The following is a 12,483-nucleotide window of genomic DNA, read 5'->3' on the forward strand; positions in this document are numbered from 1 at the left end:
ATTGTGGGTTTGGATTGCAGCATTACATGATAGTTTATTCTTTTATTTTGTATATACAATGAAAATAGCATCCTGCTGGGCTGCTAGGTGAGATATCTTCTGGAGAGGAGGAAAATAGTTTGTTACTCCACAACAAGGCTTACGTTTGTTTAGGATATCCGAAAATAGCATTGTTGTTGAAAATTTAATTGAGACCTTGACCTATTTTATCCACATTGCAGGCAGTAGCAAGAATATGAGAAATTATCTTGCTGTGATTTTGAGTCTGAGACAAGAGAGGGGAATTGAACAAAAGGGGCAGGCAAATTGCTCATAAGACCAAAGGAGGGAAAAAGTGAAATCAAAACATGTGTCTGAGTCTCAAAATCATTCTTAATTCTATTTAAAGGCAAATAATGTTGATCAGCTGACAGGTTGCATTGTTTTAGATGGGTTGATAACCTAGCATTATGGGAAATACCCATTTTAAAAGCTTATAGCATTAAAGTGTAAAGGATTTTTGTTAGTGGTTACATGATGATGAATCTGATTCTTTTGGATTGTGACATCTCAGCAATACAGATTTCAAGTCTTTACCTCCTTGAGGTCTCAGCTACTTTGGTAAGTGTTCCCGTTGTAACTGATTGATTGTTGGCTTCCTGAGAATTGGGGATTGTTGAGTGGTTGTGTAGTTTCTGAAAGTTGACTGGGAAAATAAAGATGTTTGATCGGTTATTTGGAGTTTGAATCTCATTTTTCATGAGCTTGTCTAATGCATTTGAAACTATCATATCAAGTTTAAGATTCTCATTCTGTTCGTAGTGTCAGTAAGGCTCATATATGTTCAACGTAATACTTATGGAGCTTTAATTGATTGTCCTGTCATATGTAGTGGTGTGACAAGTCGAAACTCAAACATTATGCAAGAGGATTTCTCTCTTATCACTGAGAATCACAGGACAGAAAACGGCCATTTGGCCCACAGAGTATGTGCTGGGTCTTTCGAAGAGCAATGCCACTCTCACTCTTTTCCCATTTCCCAGATTTTTTTCTCTTCAAGTATTTATCCAATTCCCTTTTGAAAACTTGTAATGAAACTGTTTCCACCACCCTATTAGGCAGTACATTTCAAATCCTGACTAGGCATGTAAAATGTTTTTCCACATGTCTCGCGTTCTTTTACTAATCACTTTGCCAATCACAATGACCTCTGATTATCAGCCCTTCAATTATTGGAAACAGCTTCCCTTTACTTATTCTATTTAAACCTTTCATGATTTTAAGGGCCTCAATCAAACCTCTTAACCTTACAAAAGCAAAATATTCCAGATGCTGGGAATCTGAAATGAAAACCAAGTGCTGGAAATACTCAGCAGGTCTGGCAGCATCTGTGGAGAGAGAAACCGAGTTAGCATTTCAGTTCGATGACATTTCATTGGAACTGGGAGAAGTTAGAAATGTAATAGCTTCCAAGCAAGTGAAAAGGGGACAATTAAATTCTGGAACTTGGAAACTGTTAAAGTGACAGAAGGCATTGGAAGAAACTGGACAAGGGGAGAAAAAAATAGGTTGTTAGGAAGAAATCAATTCAACGGGCAGGAACATGTTAAGTCTACCAAAACAATCCTGTTGTGGATATTGGGAAGGAATTAGAAGCAGGCTGTTCGGGTAGGGGAACCAAAAGGTTGGTGACCATGGAGGGAAGATCTCCACAGAAGGAAAAACCAGTGAAAGTCCTGGAAATGAAATGAATGATTTGACGTTCAGTACTAGGGTCATAATCCAGGGGGAGGTAGGAGGAAGTTTGAGAGTTGGCATTCGGCCTCTGCAAAGTAGAGGTTGGTTTGCCAGGCAACAACTTTTGTCAGCAGGTTTGAGAACAATGTTAGGGTTGGACCTGAGAGAATAGCGTGCAGCAAGTTCAAAGGAAAACAGGTTAGAGTGAGTGAGGGGACTAAGGAAATTAAGATGGCCACTGTCATGCCGGCAGTTCTCACTGAAAAGATCAAGGAAGGGGTTCCAGGTGGAGGGAGAATACTGGAGATGGGTAAAAGGATCTGCTATGCAGGGAGAAGACTTCTGGCCAAAGAAGTTAGTGTGTAGGTATAAGTGACAGAAGAAATGTCGTGCTAAGTTCGAAATTCATTGAGGTGAGAGAGCAAGGGGATGAAGCTTGATGCTTTTGCTGAGAACAAGTGGTACAGGGTCAGAGAGCGAGAGGGCAGAGGGTATTGTGAATACATGTCAAGTGGTGACATTAGAAGAAGGATTAAGGTCAAAGGGAAGTGAAGGGGAAGAAGGATCTGGATGGACATTGCTGCCCATGAATTGTTGAAGCTTGTGATTCTTCACACCTGAAAAGAAGAAAAATGATTTTTGTTAAATCATGGATAAGACAAAGGATGAAATGAAACTGCAGAGCAGGACAATTTTGAGATGGTCGGTGCTGCTGAACAGAAGTTGAGTATGTCAATGTGGTATTTGTGGCAACAATTCATATGTTGTTTAATGTGGATTTCAATCTCAGGATGTAGCAAGAACAGAGATTTGAGGAACATTGAATGTCTTGGAGATATCTGTAATCGTGGGTGGATCCAATACACGAAGGGTGGAATTTCAGTTTGAATCCCCATGGAATCAGTCAGAGCCGGAGCCAGTTGCTGAGGAAAGAGATGTGGCTGTGGAAGTGAGTTTGGTAGATACCTGATTAAACACAAAAAGGGAAGTAGAAAGCAATGAAGGTGAAGAAGGTAAAAGAGAGAAATTGAAATCTGGTCAGAGTAGAGCAGAACTTCAAGTGGGTATTCCTGGAAGAGAAGTGGCAGTAAATTAAACACTTATACACTAGTACTAAACCACGGGAGCACCACTGTATACCTCCCTCCAGTCGGAAAAACAGCCAATCATCACAACTTCCTTAGCCAGTTTTGTATCCATGCTGTCACTTTTCCTTTTATCCCATGAGCTTCCATTTTGCTAACAAGACTAATATGTGGTACTTTATCAAACATCTCTTGAAAGACCATATACACGATATCAACTGCACGGCCCTTATCCATCCTCTCTGTTATCTCATCAAAAAATTCAATCAAGTTAGTCCAGCATGATTTGCCCCTAATATTAGTCTGCTTTTCTAAATGACGATTATTTTTCTGTTGCTTCTAAAAAGCTTCCCACTACTGACATTAAACTGACTGACTTGTAGTTGCCAGGCTTGTCCTTCTCCCTTTTTTGTACAAGGTTGTGTATTATTTGCATCTCTCCAATTTTCTGGCACCAACCCTGTACCTAAGGAGGATTGGAAAATTATGACCAGTATCTCTGAAATCTCTGCCTTTTCTAATTTATAATTACTGGGCCATCGTTGTCACTCTCCCTCTTTTTTTCCTCTTTCCCGTCTGTCTCACATTATTTAGTAAACTAATTGCAAGTGCCACTATAGGTTGTTTAATTAATTACTGAATTGCACACAAAATAAGGCTTCTTCAAAGAACTGCTCTAGGCCTTTCACATAGGCTCATATCTCTGATCAGCCATTTAAAATTTTTTCAGTGAATTTTAAACCAATGCATGTGCAAGATACACATTCAACAGTATGAAAATTGTGCTGTCATCTCAGTATCTCCATACTGTGTTTGCCATTTGGTTATGAATAGCTTGGAAAAGCTAAGGTGAGTCCTACTCCTGTCACAAATTTTGTTCCATTACAGTAGCATGCATTTGTGTAACACCTTCATTGTAATAACATGTCCCAAGGCGTTTCACAGGAGCATTAGCAAACAAAATATGACACTGAGCCACATAGGAGATATTAGGGCAATGATCAAAATCTTTGTAAAAAATGGTAGGCTTTAAGGAGTGTCCTAAAGGAGGAAAGTGAGGTAGAATGTCAGAACGGTTTAGGGAGAGAATTGGAGCGTTTAGGGCTGAGGCAGTTGAAGGCACAGCCACCAATGCTGTAGCGATTAGACTTAGGGATGTTGAAGAGGCTCGAATTAGAGAAGCACAGAAATCTGAGGGTTGTGGGGCTGGAGGAGATTACAGAGAAAGGGAAGGGTCAAGCCATGGAAAGTAACAAAGGAAGCAGATTGGTTCACTGATTGCAGCTGCCGATGGCTTCATTGATTTGCTTGCAGATACCCAATAATCTGTATCAGCTGGATACCTATGATCACTATCTAAAACCAGAGCTGACAGGCACTGACTGGAAATGGTGCAGACACAAAATCGTATTCTTGCTGATCAATCTTGTTTGGCTGCACACTTCTAGAATCATGGAATGGTTACAACACAAAGAGGGCATTCAGACTGTGCTGGCTCTTTGCAAGAGCAATTTAATTCAGCTAGTCCCACTCTTTTCCACGCACCCTAGCCTTTCCCAGTAACCCTGCACGTTTTTCCTCTTCAGGTGATTATTGTTTCTCTTTAAAAAGTCACAATTGAATCTGCCAACATCATCCTCTCAGGCAATGCAACTTCAAACCACTCAGTTTAAAAAAAAGTTTTCTCATGTTGCCTTTTGTGATTTTGACATCTATCTTAAATCTGATTTAAAACTTGACTAAAGTGCTTAATTCGTGCACTTTTTTATGTAGCACTGAAGTACATCCCTGCTGCTGAAACACTCATCCGTGCCTTTGTTATTGATGGACTTGACTATGCCAACGCAGTCCTGGCATTCCTTTCACATTCTACCCTCTGTAAACTTGAGGCCATCCAAAACTCTGCTGCCTGTGTCCTTACTCACACCAAATCCTGTTCAACAAACATCCCTGTGTTTGCTGACCTACATGGACTCCCACTTAAGCAATGTTTTGATTTTAAAATTTTCATCCTTGCTTTTAAATTACTCTGTGGCTTCACCCCTCTCTCCCTCTGTAAACTCCTCCAGCTCCATAACCATCTGTGATGCCTGTGCTTCTCTAATCCTGACCTCTTGTATATCCATGATTTTAATTAGCTCACCGTTGGTGTCCATGCCTTTGGCTGCCTAGGCCCTAAATTCAAGAATTCCCACCCTAAACCACTCTTTCTTCCTTTGCGATGCTCCTTAAAACCTACCTCTTTTATCATGCTTTTTGGTCATTTTGGCCTGAATATCACCTTACCTGGTTTGGTGTAGGATTTTTCTTTATAAATGCTCTTGTGAAATGCTTTGAGAAATTTTAAAGGCATGCTAATTATACATTTGAATGTTTGTAAACTATGTGCCCTTTTTGACCCTGAGCTGAACTTCTGACTCATGTCCACTCAGTCACCAGGACCGCCCGCTTCCATCTTCATAACATCATACGTCACTGTCCTTGCTTCGGCCCATATGTTGCTGAAACCCTTACCCATGCCTTTGTTGCGTCTAGGCTGGACTATTCCACTGTCCCTTAGCCAACCTCAAAACTCTGCTGCTGTATCCTAACTCGCACCCAGTTCCATTTACCCCTGTGCTTGCTGGCCTTGGTACCCAGTCTGGTGACACCTCTTTTTAAAAAAATTCTCATCCTATGTTTTCAAATCCCTCCATGGCCTCACCCTTACCTATTTCTGTAACTTTCATTGGCCCTGCAACCCTTTTAAGATCTCTGTGCTCCTCCAGTTCTGGCCTTTTGCGCATTCCTGACTTTCATTGCTTTATCTTTGGCTGTGCCTCAGCTGTTTTGCCCCCTGTAATTCTCTGCCTCATAACCTCTCTCTCCTTTTTAAGATACTTCTCAATATCTATCTCCTTAATTAAGACTTTGGTTATCTGTCCTAACATCTCTTTATGCGGCTTACAATTCAAGTCGTTACTAAACTTATCATGTGAGGAGGTAAGATTTCTGGGTCGTTGGGGATATAATCTACCCTCAGGACTTGGAATTGTTCAGGAGAAGATAAAAGCTCTAAAATAACTAAGTGATAAATTTTAAGCTGATCTGGAAATGGTTTCTCTTGATTCTTATTTGCAAGCAACTGAATTGAAAATCTGTATCTTTTTGCAAGTCATTGTTATTTTGTTCTGGCAGGTCAGGATGGCAAATGCTTCATTGCTTGTGTGCTCTATAGTTGCCTTTAAAATGTAGTGATTTCAATTCTGTTTTCTGTACCACTGAGGTGTAATTTGCTTGTTACGTGGATTAGATAAATGAATAAAAACGTCAGACTATCAAAGGTAGATAATCTAACTGATGCAGTTGAATGTTAAGGCTATATGTATAAAACTCATTCTTTTCCTGTCCTTCAGTTGTTTTTCTGATCTAGAGTGCTTTTGCCATCCTTTAATGGAGGTTTCTTGCCTCCTTGCGTCAATTATGTTCTTGTTGCCATGGAGAGTGCAGGCAATTGTCTATTGGGAAGTGGGGGGAGGAAAGAGAGATACTTCTTTGTACAGTGCCACATCACTGATTACCCTTTAGCATTGTTGAAGATCTAAGTGCTTCGTGACCGAAATCTAAGAAAGTGGAATGAATTACCTTTTTAAGTTGGAGTTCCACCCTAAAGATCTACATCTGGGTGGCATTACTTTATCATTGTAAAGCTTAGCAATTGTGCATCTGAGTGCTTTGGGATTCTCATTGGTGGGATGCATGCTTTGCAGCAGGGTCTGATCTGATGCTGTGAAAACTGTAGTCTCCAAGATTAATCACCGCCATTGTATAAATACTATTTAGGTGGTTTGCCACTCTCCAAGAAGATGATCTGAATGAAGAATGCCTGAACTAGCCTAATATGAATGGGAAGATTCCTTTCCTAAAAGGCTCTTCAACTTTTTTTCATGAGTAAACACAATCCTGAACCAGTTACACTGCCTACATGTGATGCAGGGCTCTTAGCTAGTTGTATTTGTTGATTTATGTCCATAAGGTTCATCAGATTTTAGTAGGCAAATTAATAGGCCTTCTACCCATTTATCTTGGCTGAATTCATTCAAGAACAGCAGCACAGGACATCACACAGTGATCGCATATATCCTAATCAGACTTTTCCTTTAAGTCACACTCTTTACAATTCTCTTATTCATCTGGAATTTGTGGTGAGAATAATGGTGAGGCTATTAATGCTGGCTGTTGTAAAGAAGGAAATTTGATAGCAATTTCTGGGGTATATACATGCATAGTCAAATGTAGAAATCCAGAGGTGGTTATCATAGATAACCTACTACTCCACAGGGTGCGCTGTTGCAGTCCTCCCATGGACGGGCTCAACATTGAAATGACTGTGAAGGCATAAATTTGCTATACTTGCCCACTAATTCCAGACAGAAGGCGGGTATATTCAACAGTGAGTTTTTAATGGTGTAATTATTAATTATTAATGAAGAACCCCTCTGGCCCTGATAAGTTAATTGTACGATTGTGGACTCTCATTCCTTCAGAAGAAAATTAATGTTGCGGATTTAAAAATATATAAAGCAAAAATAATTTTTTGTCTTTCTGCCTGTCTCTTCTCTCTCAATTCCATCTTTATTTCATTTTCTATTTTTCATTTAAATCTCATTTATATTTCCTGCTTTATGCTTCCAGGTTTAAATTCTGCATGTCTCAATGAGGATTCTTCATTCTGGTTGAAGACCCTCACTGTTTCTTGACTGGTTCATTGAAGCTATAGATCTCTATTGAAACAAGCACCGGATGAGAGGAAATTTCAGCTGACAAGCTCATGAAAAGTCTGTGGGCAGTTGTCAGTGGAGTAAACAGTGAGCAGCGTTTCTTTGCTGCTGAGTACATCTTTGAATGCTTTTGGGTGTATTCAAGAACATTGTTCTTAGGCCTTCTAAAAGTATCCATTTTTTTTTCCACTTTGGATGCATGTCAGATCTTTTCTCCAGTTTTCCCTTTAGCTGTCATGCTGATGCTGGTAAAATTTTTGGATAAGAGATGTAACATCATGTTGAGATTGTTACTTCTGTAAGCTTAAAAGATCAATATATACCTCCAGTTCTTCTGTACCTTGTTCCATTTACTAGTTTTTCATGTAGGACAAGTGAATGTCAGCAATTAAGCATGAGAATGAGCTTGACCGTTTCTTCAGGTGACTTATGCATATGCACTTTCAGTGCAAGTCACTGTGTTGGAATCGGGAGTGGGAGCATTGAAGTGTTTTGTTTCCTTTCCTGCCCCTAGCCTAGGGACATTGAAGATATTTGTTGTGCTCCCATTATTATCATGGCTGAAATTAGTTAATTCTGTATAGACCAGAGTTCAACGTGGGATCTTGTTCTGTATGGTTCAGAATCAATGGTGCATTGAGTCATCTAAGAAGCCTAGGATTATTTAGATGGAAAATTATACTAAAGTAAAAATAGTTGCTCTGTCAGGTATAACTTTAAATATGTCTTTTCCTTGCTGTTGTTTTAACCTGGTTATCTATACAGCTACTCCCTTCTGTTGATATTTTTGGTGATTTGCCTTTATCATGATGAACGTTGTCAGTGCTATGATAGTACAGCAGTTTCCTATTTTGACTGCCTCTCTCAGTGTCCAATACGGCATGGTACAGGCTAAAGCTTTAAACACTCTGTCCCAAAAGTGTACCTTAACATCAATTATAAGGAGAAAGTCAGATGCTGCAATGCTGGATTTTTAAAAAGTTCCTCACCATCTACCTCTCCATCATGAAGACTTCTACTTCTATGACATTGTGCACCTTCACCTCTACCTCAGCTTATCTTCAACTGAAACCCTTATTTAAGTCATTTTCACCTCCAGACTTGAATGTTCCATTACTCCCCTGGCCAGTGTCCTACCCTTCATCTTCCGTAAACTTCAGCTCACCAAAACCTTTGCTTTCCCGGTTCCAACATGTGCCAGGTATTGCCAATCTATATGCTCATTGACTGGGATCCAATGTAGGTCAGTCAGTGACTCAAATTTAAAATTCAAATCCTACTACTTAAAATTCTTCATGTATTCACTTCTTTCCTGTCACCTTAGTGCAAGCTAAGTGTGTATGTGCAACTATTCCTGGCCCCTGGCCAGTCGTTGTCAGAAGTAATGTGATCACCTTAACCTCCTCCAGCTGTACAAGTCTCCACCTCCCACTGTGCTAGAGGATTTGAAACCTTTTTCTAGCAGATGAATTGTAGCATGGAATAAACTGCACAAAATTGAATCTATTATATGTTAATCAATCTTCATATGGTGTTGCCTGAACTCTCAACTTAATAGGAAAAGCATTCATGGTGATCTGTGACAACGGTAGTGGGTTTGATAGGGTTCATTCAGTCCAAATGCATGTCTGATACCTTTTTGAACAAGTTGTCCATGTATTACTGTATCTACCAGGCACCAATAGAAGGGGAAGAGGTTATGAATGATACTGGATGAAAAATAAGTCAAAGAGAATGGGTTTGAGTAAAGGGATAAGTTTGGGAAAAACAGAACTGCAGTAGAAAAATTGACAATGAAAGAGAAAATCATAATAATATTAAAGATAAATATTTCAACTCTTCGCCCAAAGTGCACCAGCAGATAAATGTAGTTGTCATCTTTTTGCATGTGACATCCTGCAGTTTTACAAGCTTAATTACAAATTGGACAGCCAAGCCACAGCACTGTTATTAGATTGATTGCCATAAATCATACAGCAAATTTTTAGGCCACGTTCATTCAAAATATGTGACCAGTCTGATCCAGGTGACTATAATTGCATGCTGCACTGTCCATTTGTGGAGGAGATGTGATGTCTTTACATAGAGAGGAAGGTTTTTGAAGGAGGTCGAACTCTGGAGGTTCTACTGTCGGGTTGCTCACCAGATCTTTGGTGATATTGGTATCAATCCAGAGGTTATGCTATTTGCCTTTTCTTGCTCATCTTCGGATGTTGATTCTGTTCATTTTTCGTTCGCCTTGTCTCCCTGACTACTAGTTAACTGTTAGTAGATAAGTGCCTTCAGGAAGGAAACTACATCATCTGACAGAATGGATTGGTATGCAATTCTGTGTAAAAAAAAATAAATAAATTACCAACCTTTCAAATGAAAGGTTAACAATTTGAAGCGCCAGCTGTTTCTCCGTCCACAGATGCTGCTAGACCTGCTGAGTATTTCCAGCATTTTCTGTTGATATTGCAAAATTTCACTTTGGATCCTTGAATGAAACACATTTATATTATGTATAGAGAGAGCCACCAGATTGACTTCTTCTACCATCATTCAGGCTCTTCACTAATTAAGCAATTTTTGTTCCGAACACCAAACGGGCATATAACCATGTCATTAAATTCAGATATGTGCTAAAAGTGAAAGAAACAGCAGAAATAACAATTGCATCTGAAATCAATATATGTTTGGGGTGTTCCAACAATTGACTGGTACTTAATTTTGCCATATCAGTGATCTGTATAAAGAGAATATCTAATTTTGTCTGATTCTTTTCCAGTTCAAACTATACTTTGTGAAGGTGGTGTACCTCAGCGCCCTGTTGTGTTTGTTGATCGGCCAGAGATTGTACAATCCATTCGAAATGCACTCTATAAACTGGAAGAATATGCTGGATGGATCACTATATATGGGATGGCAGGTTGTGGGAAGTCAGTATTAGCAGCCGAAGCCCTAAGGAATCACAGAGTTATAACTGGTAAGTGTTGTTGCTGAGAAATATCACACTTTTTAAGTTTTACTGCCTCTTTTTAAAAAAAAAACACATTTATATAAATATTTCATGACCACAGGACACTCCAAAGCACTTTATAACTAATATTTAGATATCCAACACCACCCCCCACCCCCATTTAAAACATGTTCTGATAGAGCGTTTTTGTTTTGAGCACTGTTTATAAATTAGGGAACTTAGTTGAATAGCACCGGCGTTAGCCTGTCTTTCTTTTTAGCTTGGTTTTTATTTATTCATTCATGGGACATGGGCATCGCTGGCTAGGCCATCTTTCATGGCCCATCCATAATTGCCCTTGGTGGTGAGCTGCCTTCTTGAACCGCTGCAGTCCATGTGGTGTAGGTATGCCCACAGTGACGCGCATGTGCCAAGAACCTTGTTGTAACTGCACATGTCCAGTCTGTATTTTTTAAGCACTTCTTGTCACTTCCTGACCCCTCTCACTATCTCCCCTTCGCAGTCCCCCCCCATGAAACCCCCTCGTTCCCGCCTGTTTACTATCTCCCAGCCTCCTCACTCCCATTTGCCGCTTCCCTCTCCCTCCCCCCCTCACTGCATCCTGCTTGTCGTCCCTTTCCCGACCCCCTCACTTGCTGCTTTTCTCTCCTGACTTCCCACTCCCTCCACTCACCAACCTTCTCCTGACACCTTTCCTCCCACTCACTGTCCTCTCTGTTTCATTCATTGCCTCTCGCTCACCGCCTCTCTATCGACACCCTTGCTTCTTCCCACTCTCTGCCTCTCCCGACCCCTTCGCAATCTCCAGCTCACTTCTTCCCTCTCCCAATCCCCTTCCTGCTTCCCCCTTGGCTGGAGAGAGCAGGAGGGGCAGCAAACATTGTGGCGGGATGTTACGAGAGGGAGGTGGGAAGGGGTAAGTGGGAGGTGAGTAGTAAGTAGAAAGATTATTTTTGGGCCAGTTAAGTTCATGGCAGCCAATAAGTTTTTAATGTAAAAATTACAGGTCAGGAGCACACCCCAACCTTATTATTTGCTTTCTTATGGTCAAGTGAGTTTCATTTTGCCTGGTTTTTTGTTTAGCCCGCCATTTTTTCGGAACATGCTAGGAGTGCTAAATGAGGGTTAGCTGTTTTGATGATGTACTGTTGCAATGTAGAAATCATGACAGCCAATTTGCCACAGCAAGCTCCCATGACCAGCAATGTGATAAGGCCAGATATCTGTTTTTGTGATGCTGATTGAAGGATAAATTGGGGCGACCTTCCCTGTTCCTCTTATAAATAGTAGGACATTTTACCATCCAAGTGGGCTGACAGGGCCTTGGTTTCACATCTCATCTGAAAGATGGTGCCTTTAATAGAGCAGCGCTTCCTCAGTGCTATAATGGAGTATCAGCTTTGAAACTTCTGACTAAGAGGCAAGAATAAGAATATAAGAACTAGGAGCAGGAGTATGCGATTCGGCCCCTCAAGCCTGCCCCACCATTCAATAAAATCATGGCTGATCTGCCCCAGGCCTCAACTCCTCTTTCGTGCCAGCTTCCCATAGCCCTCAACTCCCCAATATTTCAAAGATCTATCTACTTCCTCTTTAAATTCTTTCAGTGATCTAGCCTCCACGATTCTCTGGAGTAGAGAATCCCAGACATTCACTACCCTCCGAGGGAAGAAATTCCTTCACGTCTCAGTTTTAAATGAGTGTTCCCTTATTTTGTGAACTATGTCCCCTAGTTCAAGATTCCCACGCTAGTGGAAAATCTTTTCAACCTCTACCCTGTCAAGCCCCCTCAGAATCTTGTACATTTTACTAAGATCACCCCTCACTCGTCTAAACTTTAATGAATAAAGGCCTAATCTGTTTAGCCGCTCTTGATAAGTCAACCCCTTCATCCCAGGAATCAGCCTAGCGCATCTCTTTTGAACTGCCTCCAATGCCAGTATATCCTTTCTTAAATACA

At 40.5% G+C, this 12,483-nt stretch overlaps 1 protein-coding gene across 19 annotated transcripts in view; it reads left to right on the forward strand.

The window, feature by feature from the left end:
* The window catches only part of apaf1 (apoptotic peptidase activating factor 1), a 216,482-nt gene that overhangs the window by 12,281 nt on the left and 191,718 nt on the right, over nucleotides 1-12,483 (forward strand). For all 19 annotated transcript variants that reach the window (XR_005944817.1, XR_005944818.1, XR_005944819.1 and 16 more), the window contains exon 4: nucleotides 10,332-10,529. Coding sequence is in view for 11 of the 19 variants with exons in the window: in XM_041202763.1 (XP_041058697.1) it covers nucleotides 10,332-10,529 (198 nt within the window). In the remaining 8 variants the exon portion in view is untranslated. The remainder of the gene's footprint in view (nucleotides 1-10,331; nucleotides 10,530-12,483) is intronic.

Source organism: Carcharodon carcharias, chromosome 13 (genome assembly GCF_017639515.1).
Source record: "Carcharodon carcharias isolate sCarCar2 chromosome 13, sCarCar2.pri, whole genome shotgun sequence".
Lineage (NCBI taxonomy): Eukaryota > Metazoa > Chordata > Chondrichthyes > Lamniformes > Lamnidae > Carcharodon > Carcharodon carcharias.